The following is a 16,742-nucleotide window of genomic DNA, read 5'->3' as shown; positions in this document are numbered from 1 at the left end:
AGATCAGTCCTCACAATTTTGTACCTTCTCACTTAGGCTAGGTTTCCACTTGGGTTTTTGTCCGGCGTTTTTTTCTTGATGAAAAACGCCAGGAAAACTGCCAAGAAAACCGCCACTGCATTTACCTGCGTTTTGGCGTTTTTTCTGCGGTTTTTTCTGGCGTTTTAGCCTTTCTGTGGAAATTGCTTTTTTTGACCTTAGGCAGTTTTTCCAGCCTTTACAAGTTAGAAGTTTCACCCAGCTAAAAGGGATTAGGATAAATGGCAAGTATCTGCCCTCTCCTGATGTCATTTACTTGGTAGACCCTTTTGTCTCTTTTCTGTGGTTTGTAAGGCATGCTTTATTTCGAATGTCTGCTCCTCTGGGAAGATTGGCCCCAAATGATGGTGCAAATTGTTTGCTGTTGCTTTTGGCACGCAGGATCCGGTCGCGTATGTTTGTTTGTAATGGCATGTTTGTTCCAAATGGTGTAAAATTCAATATGAACCAGTCCAGGACTTTGTTTTGTGTGAAACTGTTTGTTTTCAGCCTATTTCTCGTAGGACACACAGATACTGGGTCCATCCTCTGCATTGTAACTGTGGAAAAAACGCCATAAAAAACGCCAAGGCAATAAACCCACATGGCTTTTTCATGGCGTTTTTTCTCTCCCATAGACTTCTATTGGAGAAAAAAAGCCAAGATTTCTTGCAAAAAACGCCAGAGTGTCAACATGCTGCAGTTTTGAAAAACTGCCACAGAGCCCAAAAAAGCAGAAAAACGCCAAAGAGGACTGAAAAAATGCCAGACAGAAAAACGCCAAGTGGAAATGGCATTTTGCGATTTCCTATTGAATTACAGCTAACATCTGTGGCGCTATTGGCGTTTTTATAGGCGTTTTTAGCAAAAAAAACCCAAATGGAAACCAAGCCTAACTCTACTTTTGTTGGGTTATACTCATGTTTGAGGGCATTTATAGACAAACCACTGATGTGGATAATCTTAAATTATCCTGGATATTTCTATATACAGCACCATATTTTATGCTGAGTTAAAAATTAGGGTTTTTTTTTTTTATTTGGAGTTCCCCTATAAATATTGGAGATTCTTTCAGACTATATAGTATTGTCTTATGCTAATGGTATACTGCTTACCATGGAGCTGAAATCAAATACTGTCACGAACCGGGGGAGCAGGTCTATTAGGAGCCCAGGTGCAGGGGATACGAGGGGCTCTGTCTGTACCCCACGATGCATGATAGCCTGGGGTTGTTACAGACAGGCGCAAGAATAAACCACAGACAGAAGATCAGGATCAAGAGTTGTATTGCAAATGATGGTACAACAATATATACAAAGAAAGCCACTTGGCAGGAAGCCCTCTGGTTGGGGCACACACGGCAGGAAGCCCACTTGCAGGGCACACATGGCAGGAAGCCCACTTGCAGGGCACACACGGCAGGAAGCCCACTTGCAGGGCACACACGGCAGGAAGCCCACTTGCAGGGCACACACGGCAGGAAGCCCACTTGCAGGGCACACACGGCAGGAAGCCCACTTGCAGGGCACACACGGCAGGAAGCCCACTTGCAGGGCACACACGGCAGGAAGCCCACTTGCAGGGCACACACGGCAGGAAGCCCACTTGCAGGGCACACACGGCAGGAAGCCCACTTGCAGGGCCCACACGGCAGGAAGCCCACTTGCAGGGCCCACACGGCAGGAAGCCCACTTGCAGGGCCCACACGGCAGGAAGCCCACTTGCAGGGCACACGGCTTGGGAGTCCACTTAGTGGGGCGCTGGCCGCAACTCAGGAACTAAAGCAGGAACAAATCAGGAGCCAAAGCAGGAACAAATCAGGAGCCAAAGCAGGAACAAATCAGGAGCCAAAGCAGGAGCCAAAGCAGGTAGTCCTCAAACATCAATGTCAAGGCCCAGACTGCAGGGCTGGGCAGGTTTATGAAGGCTGTCTTGATCATGGAATCAACTGCAGCTGGACCTGATAATGAGTCAGAGTGGTTCTGAGTGGCAGGGGCGGCCACTAGTGCCTGGAAACATGAAATGAATAACGCAAAGTATAAACAAGTCCAGCCAGCGCATGGTGAAACGTTACAAATACACTTTATAGTCACTGTAAAACTCTCTCTGGGCACTATTATTGAGCACCAGTGTGATAGGAAAGGATCTTAATCCAAAGCATACACAAAGAATACAAAAAGAGAAGCATATTATAACAGGCATATAAATAAATATGCTTGAATTACCAATATGTACATACAACACAGAAAATCTGCACACACCTATTAAATGCTGTTTACAAATGTTAGACAATCACATGCTATGTCTAAGCACTGCAAGCTGGACTGTAGAAGGCATGGGGACATTATCTATTTTGTCTGTAAACTTGTTGTTCTGCTTAAAAACGGGAAGTACCGTATTTGCTCGATTATAAGAAGACCCCCCCAGAATACTACCGTATTTGCTCGATTATAAGACGAGGTTTTTTCCAGAGCAAATGCTCTGAAAAATACCCCTCGTCTTATAATCGGGGTCGTCTTCTAATCAGACCCCAAAAAAATGCTGGCGCCATGCTGCTTACCGGTCACGAGCAGCGTCTCTTCTGTTAGAAGCAGGGCAGGAAGCTTGCAGCGTCCTCACAGAACTCTATCTCCCCCCTCCCTCCTCTGAGGGCGGGGCCAGAGAAGTTGCTACAGCCGGTCCCCTGCAGAAGTCTGCGAGTGGTAGATCTGCAGTTCAGGTGAGGGGGTGGGGGGGGGTTTTTGAGTATGTGTGAAGTGTGTGTGATTAAGGGAATGAATGAGTATTTAAATGTTTGTGAATGAGTGTGAGTGTGTGTGTGATAGCATGGATGTGTAAGGGGGGTGGGGGTTGTAGCATGGCATATGGAGGCTGTAATCCCACTGCTATCATCCCCAGGTTCCAGCATGTACTGGCTGCCTTGGCTTGATAGGAGTGTGATTGCTGTTAGCAGTTTGATATATATATATATATCAAACTGCTAACAGCAATCACACTCCTATCAAGCCAAGGCAGCCAGTACATGCTGGGTTAAAAGGCATATCATGGGGCTGAGTGGCATATAGGGGGTTAAAATGCATTTCTGGACCTCCAGAAATGCATTTTAACCCCCTATATGCCACTCAGCCCCATGATATGCCTATATACCTCCAGAAATGCTTTATACCCCCCTATATGCCACTCAGCCCCATGATATGCCTTTTAACCCCCTATATGCCAGAGTGGCATACAGGGGTATAAGGCATATCATGGGGCAGAGTGGCAAATAGGGGGGTATAAAGCATTTCTGGGGGCAGAGTGGCATAACTGGGGGGGGCAGGTTGGCAAATAAAAGGAAATTTAAAAAATATATTTTTCTCAATCATAGCTTTTATTAAACATGAAAATAATTTACATTAATTAATATTTACTGGTAAAACTTTTTCCCTATAGGGTAGTCTTATATTCAGGCTTTTTGTTTTTTTCCTAAATTAATATTTTGATTTTGGGGGGTCGTCTTATAATCGGGGTCGTCTTATAATCGAGCAAATACGGTAATTTAGGAAAAAAGTTTTACTAGTAAATATGAATTCACATGTAAACTATTTTATATTTAATAAAAACTATGATTGAGAAAAATGCATTTCCATTTATTTCCCAACCTGCTCCCCAATTATGCACATCTGCCCCACAGATATGTCTTACACCCCCTATATGCCACTCTGCCCCCCAGATATGCAGTATACCCCCTATTTACCACTCTGCCCCCAGATATGCCTTATTCCTCCCCCTATTTGCCAATCTATCCCCCTAAATGCCCCCCCGACTTACCGATGCATCTGTAAACTTGTCCCCCGTGCTTCAGACTCCCTTGTGTCAAGTGGGGGGCAGCCAGTGGACGTCTGCGTGATGTGTGCAGAAAACCTCTGCTGCTACCTGGGGCTTCTATGACTGAGCACCAGAAGGTCACGTCACGCCAGTGCTCTGTCATAGAACCCCCAGGCGGAAGCGTCGGGTAGCAGCGGAGGTTGTCTGCGCGCATCATGCGAACGTTCACCGGCTGCAAGAGAGGAGGATCCAGGTCCCCTGCAGCGCTGTCTGTGCAATGCTCGTAGACAACCTCCGCTGCTGCTGGCCGGTACTTCTGCTGGGGCTTCTATGGTGGAGCACTAGCAGGTCATGTCACGCCGGCGATCCGTCATAGAAGTCCAGGCAGAAGTGCCGGCAGCAGCGGAGGTTGTCTGCGAGCATCATGCAGACGTCCACTGGCTGCCAGAGAGGAAGATCCATGTCCCCTGCAGCAGTGTGGGGGATCTTAGTCTTATAGTCAGACCTCTGAAAAAACATTGTCTTATAATCAAGCAAATACGGTACTATCTTTCACTTTATTCTCTATAGTTAAGTGACTGTATTGGTATACTTGATCTGTATCCACTAAAGTAAAGTTTAATGTTAAACCTCTACTTTTATTCAGTTACTCCTCAAAATATAACCAGCAAATATCTTTTTTGTTAGATTTCATATTAAAAACATCATATATTGGTTTTAGTCATTACTATTAACATCACAAAGACTACATTGCATGTGTACACAAGGCTGGTTTGGTCACTCCCAATGTATTCTTCCCCAAAGGCACGACTGAATATTGTGGGTGCTGAACAGACTAAAGACTCATAAAAAAATGGGAAAAAGCTGAGAAACACTTGCTACAGCATGGATGTCTTGGTTGTATTACGGTATTTATAAGTAAATTGAGAAGCCATGTAATACACATTACTGTTACAGTACCTTACAATATTAACTCCTGTTCCCTATTTGCATGGTGCTGGTCTCAGGCAACCGATGCTAATCTATCCTACGCTGTGCCTGTTCTTTGTAACATGCTCAATCACTCATACAGAAAGGTATCCTGCCAACGGCATGACATGTTTTCTAAAATAACACCTTTCTTTCTATCTTTCTAGTAAGAAATAATTGTAGCACCCCCCTAATTTAATTTTAATTATCACATAACTCAGCTTACAGGAATTTGTACCCTACATAAATTTGCACCCCTGATATGTGTACCAACTGCAAAATATTTTCATATAGTGACCTATGAAAAGACTTTAACAAAGACCATCAGTTTTGGTGAACAGATGTTTCTGCATTCTTGGGGGAAATATTTTTTTTCACTTGGTGCTTTGAAGGGGGTTGGGTACATTTAACAAGCTATATTTGTGTTGGAGCTACAAAGGTTAATACATTTCTAGTTTACACACAAATCTGAATTTAGACTTTTTTTTTATTTAATTGATAGTATGGCATGAGTGTCACAATTGAAACTATATAGTTGCACATAATTTGTTAAAAGATTTACACCTGAAAAATAGAATTTCTCTTATAAGCCACTTATTAGCTAAATTAGAATGAAATGCTCCTCATTCTTAGTAAAGCCTTGATTTGTACATTAGTTGAGAGGGGGCCAACTTGTAGGTATTCCCATCCCCCGCACACAAAATAGGATTGTGAACACCGCCTCCAACGTGATAGATCTAATGGAAAAACCACTTGATCTTACCAGATCTAACGAATATCTACCAAAATCAATAAAAAAAATCCAAATTTCAGTTGAGGGGAGACAGCCCCCCTCATAACCAATAACAGTTTGTTGAGATTTTTGTTGAGGGGGCTGGCTACGGGTTAGCCCCCCTGAAAAAGATTGTTAATATTACATATTTTAGAGTAGATCTAACAAAAAACAGTTGATCTAACCAGATCTGACAAAGATCTAACAAATGAAATTATCTTTTGTTAAAATTCTTAATATGGGGGGCTAACCCTGGGGAGGTACTATCTGCACTATAGCTGCTCAACCAAAAGTTGGCATATTACCACAAACGTATTGTCACTATCTGATCTGCATCTTGTTATGCTACCATTACACGCTCGCCATAGTGAAATTGTTGATGTAGAACACATACTAAAATACACAGGGCAATGTGAAAAGGCAGGTATGCGAGATTCATCCGGCTTTTAAATGACAAAGACTGCCATCTGGCACCTGATCAAAAGAACAATACTAGTTTATCCTGGTGCAGGTATTAGGTTTAGGAGATACAAAATGCAAAGGTGGCGGTATATTTTTTTTATAATTATAATTTGTAATAGCAAATGGAAGAATAATTACGAATGGAAGACAATTAGGGGAATATGTGTCATTATGAATACTCGGATCAGGTTTTGTACATTTTTGTGTACTGCATAATTATCATAAGAGGTAAGGGCTCTACATTCATGTGTACTTAAAAGAAATAATTGAATATATACAAACATTACCATCATTCTGAACTTTTGCTACTTTACATTTATGGCTATGGTAATCATGAAAGGGGAAGTCCCATGAAAATAAATATTTTCTCCTTGAGCATAAATACAGTAATGTAGTTTAACATTAACAATAAACTTCCTTTATACACATCCATGAAGGCTTCCATTGTTGTCATTCATATCATCTTTTGGGCTGATGTTCCCTGTGCAAACACCACACTGAGCTGATTCATTATGGCAATGCTAATGAAGTCCAGTATTCTATAGAGTTTCATTACCCAAAGTGTCAGTCTAGATTTGACTAAGGTGACAGATCTAGAACACATACAAATATACAGGGCCGTAGGAAGGGTGAGGTGAGAGAGGCACTCGCCTCGGGTGCAGCTGCGAAGGGGCACAGCCGCTCGATCAGCAGCTGCAGCCTTCAGGATTGGTTGGGGAGATCACGGATCTCTCTAACCAGCCCAACATTAAGGTTGTCCAGCATTCTAGGGGCCCAGTGGTGAATCACATTGCTGCCAGCAATGTGATTCACCATGAAGCCCCTAAAACAGACAGTAGCATATCTATAGGGGGGTAAGCAGAAAGGCCATCTCCCCTGGGCTGGTCTTCAAGGGAGTGCTGAGGCAGCTGCATGATTGTGCTCTCCCCAACCAGCCCTGCTTATCCGGCGCCCCTGTAGGCAGTGCGCTCCCGATGAGCAGGGCTGGTTGGGGAGATCACAATGCCCCTCTAATCGGTCAAACATTAGGGAGCACGAGGTCTGTCACTTCAGACCTCGGCTTCCTGCTCCTCAATCCCTACGCACCGTCAAATTACGCAGAGCCCCGGGATATGACGTCATGCTCTGCATCAATAGCCGGCACATAGTGATGAGGGACCACTAAAGCAGAAGCCTGAAGTCACAGACCTCGCTCTCCCATGAGAGGATGGAAGATAGAAGATGATGGAAGATGATTGAAGATGATGGATGATGAGAAAAGTAAGAGATGGGGAGAAATGGGCGTAAGGGTTGTGTATATGTGTGTTTGTAAGCTTGTGTGTTTGTATGGGCAGTGTGTGTGTGTAAGAGCAGTGTAAGTATTTGTGTGTTTGTACGATGGTGTGTTTGTGTATATGTGTGTGTAAAGGCAGTGTGAGGGCAGTGTATGTGTATATGTGTGTTTACGGGTAGGTGTGTGTAAAGGCAGTGTGTATGGGCAGGTGTGTGTAAGGGCAGTGTATGTGTATATGCGTGTTAATGGGCAGGTGTGTGTAAAAGCAGTGTGTAAGTGTAGTCTACATGTATATATGTGTGTGTTTGTAAGCTAGTGTGTGTATGGGCAGTGTATTTGTATGGGCAGTGTGTGTGTAAGCAGTGTATGTATTTGTATATTTGTAAGCTGGTGTGCGTGTGTGTATATGTGTGTGTAAAGGCAGGGTTGTGTAAGGGCAGTGTATGTGTATATGTGTGTTTACGGGTGTGTGTAAAGGCAGTGTCAGTGTGTAAGGGCAGTGTGTAAGGACCTCTGTAAAAAATAGCTGGGGGGCACAATTTTCCATTCTTGCCACGGGCGCAAAAGGAGCTAGCTACGGTTCTGCAAATATAAATAGAAGAATACACTTTCTTTCGTCCATAACCCTATTCAGCGCCATACTAGCACATGTTCCTTTCCTTCCTGTAAAATAGCCCTTCAACATCCTGCTTCTTACCTTCAACCATTCCCATCCTATATTTCATATCTAATATTCCACCATATACCTATATGCAGTGATGTGTTTACCTTAGAAGCAGCCCTGGTCGCCCCCTCCATAGCCGTCATCTTCACTGTAGAGTGCCGGGATATGAAGTCATATCCTGGGGCTCTGTGACTTAAGGCAGCAAAGCACCTTTAAAAGCAGCATTTGGAGGCTGTGCCAAGTCATGGTCTATGGTGTAAATGGCCCAGTATGGGAGATAAAAGTTCTTCCCTTGGAACTGGCCTATTTAGTAGCGGGATACTGGTGGTGATGGGGGGTTTGTTGTGGTGGGGATGTTAGCAGCCCTGGATTTGCCATTCTAGCAAAATATGCCACTGTCTATACGCCCTCTAAGCCCCATCCATCCATAGTAAGTGTGTTTCAACTCACCATTCAACTGCAACAGCTGCTGTAACCACAGGGGTATAGTTATCCTGATTGGGCCCTTCCTCCCCCTGATTGTATATATTTGACTACTCCTAACCACTACTTAGACAGTAAGCTCCACAGGACCCCCCTATGGCTTCTCCTAATTTGTTCTATACATTCCTAGTGTATTCATACCTTTTGTACGCCAGTCAAAAGACTAAAGACTACTTTAATGTATTGACTATATTTTTTAATAAAAAACAGCAAAAAAAAAAATTTTTTAACTTCACTAACTGATTATTGCAAGAACAATTTTCCAGAATATTAGAAATAGGAATAAATACCTAAGATTACCACTCTGCTGAGTAGTAAGACTTCTGGCAAAGACAAGAGAAGCAAAAACAGTTGAAGGAACCTAATTTTAAGCTCATAGAAGAAGACGTAGTAAAAGCCAAAACATAACGTTGATCCCTTGGTGTTATAAGTACAGTGGCAGGGGGGAGGGAGGTAGAGGTGGCCAATTGAAACGTTGTCCTTTTTTTGTCCAGCCATTGCGAGGAAGTACTGATTGACAGGGAGGAGAGAGGGGCGCCAAGCGGTCGCTCAGGAATAGGTTTTCAGCAACCGCTTGGCCCCCCTCACTCTCCTCCGCGAGGCTTCTGTCTTCAGTGTCTTGGTCGTGGTGCTGGCATTTTATGCTGAGCACCGGAATATGACATCATATACCGGCCCCCAGCAGCGCGCACCGTGGCAAGTGTGAAAATGAGTGAGAGAATGAATTGATGCATTGTGAGAATGATTGACTATGAACAAATTATTGTGTGCATGAATTTTGTGAATGAGTGACAGTATGAAGTAATGTGTGGATGAATTGTGTGAATGAGTGAGTATGAATTCATGTGTGGATGAATTGTGAGAATGAGTGAGAAAACTAATGATTTTGTGTGAATGCATTAATGAATATGTGTAAATAATTTGTGTGAAAGAATAAGTGATTGTGTGAATTAGTGACAGTGAGTGACTGTAAAAGTGTTTGTATGTACAATTGATTTGTGCAAAGGCAAAGATGGCACAAGCAGGGTGTTTAAGCCTTGGGGACCAAGATGGTTATGGGACAAAGATGGCACAGGTGTGCTGTTTGGGGGCAACGTTGACTCATGCTGAGCTGTTTGGGGACAAAGATGGCAAGTTCTATGTGTGTAATTTGGGTGCTGGTCAGGTTCTATGTTGGCAATGTGGATGCCAGGGCTGGCTTTGGCTTGTGCAACCTGTGATCTAATGCCTGTAATTTAGGGGGTCTTATCTATACCTTTAATGCTGTGTTTTTATGTGAATTCCAATTGATCTATACCTGCAAAGCTGGGTTTTTGTGCTATTCTGTTGATCCATATCTGCTATGCTATGTACCCATACATTTTTTATGTATACCTGCAAATACAGGCTTTGTATGTCTTATCAAGTTTCAATGTGTTTTTTTTACTTATACTTGAACTACATGGAGAGGTGTGGTTTAGTGAATGAGGGTACAAAGGGACTGTGGGGATGATTACGGGGGAGAGGACCTCTCAATGTCACAGTAGGGTCAAAAAGAGGGTAGACTGAACTGACTCTGTCTTCCCCTGATCTACAGTCAGTGTGGCAAAAAAAAATGTATGTGGTAACGGAGGGCGTGATTGCACGCTAGGGAGCGTGGAGCAGGGCCTAAGGAAATGGTTACCTGGGGTCCAATTTTTTTCAATATTTAGATCCCCATAGAAGGATTCCTGCATTTAAAAGGAGCGGCATGATTATAGTAGAATAGCAAACAATAAAGCTATCCAATGTGCAAAATATGAGTATAGAGAATACATGGTGGAGCTATATACCGGTATGTGAACTTAGTTTATGAGACATAGGTATTCTCTAGTAAAACTGCAGCAGAAAAAGTAAAAGGGAGTGTCAGGTTGATGTACACAGCTTATCTTTTAAAGTGGGAAAAGGGCAAGTGTTTGCCAGCTGTTCAGTTCTAAAAGGAGACATGCCCAGAGGTACTCTAGACATAGTTTTTGTTTCTCTGATATTGTAAGAGCACCAACATAAACTGCCTTTCAATCTTGTTAAAAACATTTGAGAATGTATATGTGGTTATATATTGTTACCAGTTCATTTTACTCTTGAACAATCCACTTTAAAAGTATTTGTTCCCATTTCCTTCTAATTAATGGCATTTTACATTATTATTTGAGAGCCTTGATACTTCACAATATGTGCTCCCTGCTGCTTGTTACAGATAAGCCACTACGCCAAGGCCCATCTGGAAGCTTGCTGGGGATCATCGGGGGTGTTGTGGCCGCGCTGCTCATAATCACAGCATCAGTGAGCACTTTCCTGGTGCGCAGGAAGAAGCAAAAACAACGATCCAACACAGACAGCGACATGTAAGTGTTCAACTGTATAATATCCACACCTGCTCAAGTGCACCTAGCAGAAGACCAGCTATCAGGTGATTCCACAACATGACACAAAAATGTAATGTTGTAGACCTGGATACCTACATTCACCACTGTGGTTACATCATGCACGTCAGTCCTTCATTAACAGTCTTTACAAAATGCACACATGGCACACAAGTAGTCTGACTTATGACTAAACTACATACCTATGCAGAACTACACATTCACATACAATTATTTTGTAACACACACTAAATGGCTGCACAACAAATATTTCCAGCGAAAATATTATTCTTCATCAAACACATGAAAGTCATCTAAAATGTCTTTGTCAAACTGCAGTAGATGAATTGTACATTGTAAAGCTTTGCAGCTACTATCAACTAAAAAAGAAACATAGGAATAAAGGAAAGATCGGACACAACCATTTATGATTCAGTATAATGTGGACTCATCACCTTTCTGCATCCTTGTAACGTATAAATATATGTATGAAGCTTATAATGCGTACGCAACAAAACTGATGTTTATTGAAACTGTCCATGAGTTTAAAGCATCGAATAAGCTATTCCACAAATTATAAGATGGTAGAGATAAAGTATTTTTTAAGGTTTATTCGTCTGACCAATTTTCCAGAATAATGTCTGGGTATAGTGAATTAGTCACACAGGCTTACCAGTTTTTTCATGTTATGTTGGTGGCTTTGCTAAACTCCTTAAGATGTGCACTATTCTCCTGGTGTAGGTAGGTATATGAACCTACAGTATTTTAATAAACCCTCGTCTTTATGGGTTTTTTTTAAATTCCTATACTCTCCCATCCTATTCCTACTTTTACCTGTCTGCAATTTTAGGTATGCTCCCCTTCTTAACACCTCTCCATTTTCACATTTTGTGTCCTCCAATGCATATTACCATCATTCCCTACATTCACCCACTTCCTTCACAGGAACCATTTGCCATCGATCACCTCTTATCCTTTCAAGTTCCTATTCCAAGAAGACAAGACCCGGATCAGCTTGATATCACATGTTACCACACTCCATAAAATATACCCTTCCCTCAAAAGGAAGAAAATGATTTAATGGTCATTGTCATAAAATGAAGAATAAACAGTTAAGTGTGTTGCCCAGCTGTCCTGAGAGACATGGGGACATGTGAACCTTCAGCCCTTAGATCCATTTTCTTACACACAATGAAAGCACTCTTTTTAATTACTTCTAAGTATTAATATTTCTGCCTCCACATTAAAGTATATCTCCCCTTTGAACAACAAAGCATGATCAGTGTACTCAAGAAATGTGTCCACATATTCCACAAAAATAGCGATTCCTAATAGTGCCTAAGTTCTTAAGCATATTGTAGAATTTATAAAAGTAATTCTCTATATATTTATAAAAGTAAAGTAACAACACAGGCTAAGTTAGAAAGCTTATATTAATGCAATCAGTGGTGCTCATAGCTACAGTACGTAAGCAACAGGTCTTTCTTGAAAAAAATATATTTTACTACACCAATAGCTGAAAAAACAGATTGATAAATTATACCCTGAGTCACTATAGAAAGCAATTAACCAAAGTCACTAAAAACAGCTTGCATCTCAAAAACATCTTTGTGGACCAGGTGTATTAAAATGATTTATCTGACAGTGTGTATACTTATTGAGGATCGACAGGTGGGATTGTCTACCAAAGGCTTTTCAGTCCACTAAAGTCATAATTGTCTTTTTTTCAGTGAAAATTATTTTATGATGCTATCCTACTAGATGATAGTTTATTATCATTTGACCATTATTATCATTTGATTTGATGTTTATTTTATTTATTAAATTACATTTTATTTATAGAGCACAATAAGATTCCGTAGCGCTAATACAATGGGGAGGGTGAAAATTAACAACAACATTAAACTTGACCATATGTAAAACTGGCAAAAACATTAAGGTGCAATATGACATATTGGCACTAAAAACTGTACATTCAACTTGTATGCCCTCACAGTCTCCTCTGCAGTCTTTACTAAATGCTACTGCTATGCTTATCGTCCTTGTACGCCATTCTTCTTCTGCTTCCCCACTCTGTGAATTCCTCTACTGGCTCCCTATTACCTTTATAATTACATTTAAAATACTTGCACTAACATAGAAGGCCCTCCATAACACTGCTCCTCCATACATTTCTGCCCTCATGAAAAAATAATCACCTACTCGTTCTTCCCAGGGGCTAAAGCTTTCCTCCTCACATATCACCTCTTCCTGTCTACAAGATTTCACTTCCACCGAACCTTCAGCTTTCACCCACCCTCCCAACATTCAAGAAAAATCTCAAAACCCACTTCTTCAGAGAAGCCGCACCATCTTAGTTACTAGAATTTCCTTGTGACTGATACAAGCCCCACGCTACCTTTTACCTTTTCTCTGTGCCTTATGTTTGTCCTCACCCTATTCCCTCACAATTGTAAGCTTGAGAGCAGGGCCCTCTCCACCTAATATATATATATGGGTTTGTCTTTGTCAATCCTAGTTTTGTGAAACCGCTTGAATATATGTATTGTAAGAAGCGCTGCATAAATCGTTGGTGCTATATAAATAAAAGATAATAATAATAATTGCAACATTTGACGTCACAGGCATTTTGAATACGGCTGTAAAGCATTATTTACAACATTATTAGATCCCTTCCAAGGTTGTGAAGATCTGGCTGCTGTACATTGGGCATTGTGATGGATAGGGGAAGTGCGAGTATTGTTACCCAGCAGGGGTAGAGGTGTTACAGGATAGATATCGGGCAGCCGCACACTAATGGTCCTCTTCTTCCCAGGAGAGGGGAGACAATGCTCCCATGAGCCACCCTATCCCTTCCCAAAGGGTGTGCAATAATGATTGGTGTCTCCCATGATTGGTTGTTTTTGTCCCTCTGTTAATTTGGAAAGGCCATAATAAAGTAGTGCTTTACTCAGTATTAGTAATTGTTTACTTTATTGGGTGGGAAAAGCTAATAAAAGTCTCTGCAAATAGAGGTTGAACCGTGCGGTCTATGTTAATTCCCATTTTAGGTGTTTTTACTTGTGAATTTGAATTCATACAAATTTTAATCAGAGGCTCTGAATTTCTGTTTGCATTTCATTATTTTTTTTCCCCTCTTACACACACTCTCACTCTTTCTCACATTGTCTGTTTATGTCTCCCTACCTTCTCCATGTCTCCACTTCTTGTTCTCTGTTTCACTCTTCTTTCTTCAGCCTTCTTCAGTGGTCTGCATGTCCCTGCACTCTGTAGTGTTATCCTGGCCTGGTGTAGCAGAGCCTTGCCGCACGCCCTATCCCCTGATAGGAGTAATGGGGAGTGGCTGTCACCATCTTGTGCGTCAAGGCTCTACACTGTTGCAGAAGTAGTACACCAGGCCAGGTAACACAGACGGATCCATTGAGAAAGAGAAGCATTTCTACACTTCTCTCATTCTGTGGGTGGGTCTGCATTATTCTGGCCTGGTGTGCTTCCTGCCTCAGCGCACACCATCTCCCCTGATTGAAGGAATAATGTCCCCCAGGAGTACCAGCTAGGTGGACATTACTTAGATACATCAAATTACTTATGTCAGACCATACTCACTGAGGGACCACTAAGGTTTTATCTCACATACCTCTGATGAAGCCGCAAGGCGAAATTCATTAGGTCATCTGTTACCAGTAAACATAATTACGTTGAAGAATTCCTGTGGATATTAATCAGCTTTTTAACTACAACTGTATTTTTTATATATTGTATTAGTACAGTTTGTTGCATATGGGGGTGTGTATCCTCAGAAAAGTCAGGGTGCCCATGCTGACCCCTGTCCACTGCCGAAAGAGCATACAATGCTCTTGTTATGGGTTATGTGTTTTTGTCAGGGTTGTGCTGAAGCTTACCAGGTATCTAGGGGGTTAATTCTGCAGGGAGAGCATTTGGTTGTACTTGTGGTGGGAGGTTTCCTGGCAGGAGGAGCTGGGAACCTCAGGTCTGGGTTTGGGCATCCCGGCATGTCCTTCCCTGTGTGGTACCTGGATAACCTGGTAAGCTTGGGCTGGTTTTTGTTGCATTAAATGGTTAATGTTAATTATTCATGTTCATTATTTGTTAATTTATGTCATTTATTGGTTTCAGTGTGTTGGTCATTGTGTTAATGCACCTATTTTCGGTTTTCTGCATGGCAATGGCTAGCAAAAATTGGGGGGTTATGTGTTTCTGGGGAAGCCTACCACGGGAGTCCAGGGGGCTGCAGTCATAATGTTATGGCTTATCTGTGTTTCTTTTGAAATCAGTTTTTCAGTAGATTTCTTTTCCATATATATGTGCAAGTGCAAAAAGAACTTTTGTATTCAGCAACATCACCATAAGTACTTCAATATGCCACATGCATGGGTATGTCATGTTTTTTCAGATGTTGAGGGGTCGAAATTGGAACATGTGCATTTTACCTGGGGACCTGACAAGGACATCAACATGGTTTCCATGACAGGCATTATGTCCATCACATGTCCTCAAACTTAAAGTTGCCATCATCCAACAAGCTCAGAGATTTGTGCTTTCAACAGCAGAGATCTTCTTATTTTGCTAGAGATGCAGGGTACCAGGCACTGATGTCATAAACATGTACCATGCATATATGGAGAACAGGCAGCTGTTCTTCTTGCTTCTACACTAAAGCACAATTAAAGTTATCCACAGGGCCGACCTTACCATGGAGCAGAGTGGGGCAATTGCTCCAGGCAGCACTTTTGAAGAGGCGGCACTTTGCCTTTTTGCGCCTTTTTTTTTTTAAGCGAAAGAGAGAGAGGGGTTTTCGCTTACCAAGTTGTCAGTACCCGCTCGGCGCCCCTCTCTCTCCTCTGCGAGCCCTCTAGCTTGGTCTTGGTGCCAGCTTGTAATGCTGAGCGCCAGAAAATTACGTCATTTCCGCCGCTCAGCAGTAAAGCAGCGTGCACCGTGGCAGAGCAGGGAGACTCGCCGCAGGACTGCTGCAAGATAAGTGACGTACAAGGGGGGGGGTAGGGTAGATAATAGGGAGGGAGGGAGAGGAAGGGTACATAATGACCCCTGGCTGCGGTGGCGGGGGGGGCGGCGGCATTTTAAACTTCGCCCAAGGCAACATTATGTCTTGGGCCGGCCCTGGTTATCCACCTTGTGATCCCAGGTGTAGTAACAGGAATAGGTCAGGATCCTAGTGATTTGAGTATAGCAGCCTTACATGTACTACATTTAACATTTCTGTTTGTTCCTCTACTAGACATCTGATACCACCCCTTGGCCACCCTCATCCCATAGGAGATGAGGGTGAAGAAGAAATTTTGGAACATGTGCCTTCCTTGTCTTCACATACTTACACCGCTAACTTATAGGGTACAGATTAGGTTGTTTGACCCATAGGTTAGGGCATATCAGCATAATGCTGTTTTAGCGTTAAGAATTTTTTAAATAAGAAAGTGTCTGATTTTGCATTCACTTACACATTATAGTGGTAATATCAGTACTGTTACTCAGTCTCAGACAATATTTGTCCATTTTAGTTTGCATGGCTTTGTATAGTTACAGAAAACTAGGTTTTGTTAATTTATGGAGTGTTTTGTTTTCTTTGAGAGGCTATCATTTGCAAATGACAATAAATTTGTTACTGGTTTTAATGCTCTTTTTACTGAAGATCTTTTGTTTTGTATTATAATTAGTTTTGATTTTTGTTATGGCACAGCACATATGTCGCTTGGATTTGTATTTTGTTTTAGACTGTTTTAGTTTTTTCAAACAAAACTATATATATATTCATATTTATGATTGGTCCACACATTTATTTAGCAATAATGCCACCTTCAGGTAACAAGATATATAACTGTATTAAAGATCTCAGCAGACTTTATATTTCAATTACCATTTAAGCTAATTTAT

At 41.9% G+C, this 16,742-nt stretch overlaps 1 protein-coding gene across 2 annotated transcripts in view; it reads left to right on the top strand.

Moving 5' to 3' along the window:
• The window catches only part of NECTIN1 (nectin cell adhesion molecule 1), a 109,140-nt gene that overhangs the window by 71,140 nt on the left and 21,258 nt on the right, over positions 1-16,742 (top strand). For both annotated transcript variants that reach the window (XM_053452624.1, XM_053452625.1), the window contains exon 6: positions 10,664-10,811. In XM_053452624.1, the coding sequence (XP_053308599.1) occupies positions 10,664-10,811 (148 nt within the window). The remainder of the gene's footprint in view (positions 1-10,663; positions 10,812-16,742) is intronic.

Source organism: Spea bombifrons, chromosome 12 (assembly GCF_027358695.1).
Source record: "Spea bombifrons isolate aSpeBom1 chromosome 12, aSpeBom1.2.pri, whole genome shotgun sequence".
Lineage (NCBI taxonomy): Eukaryota > Metazoa > Chordata > Amphibia > Anura > Pelobatidae > Spea > Spea bombifrons.
Note: the sequence above shows the minus strand (reverse complement) of the source record. Positions and strands in the feature narration are given on the sequence as shown.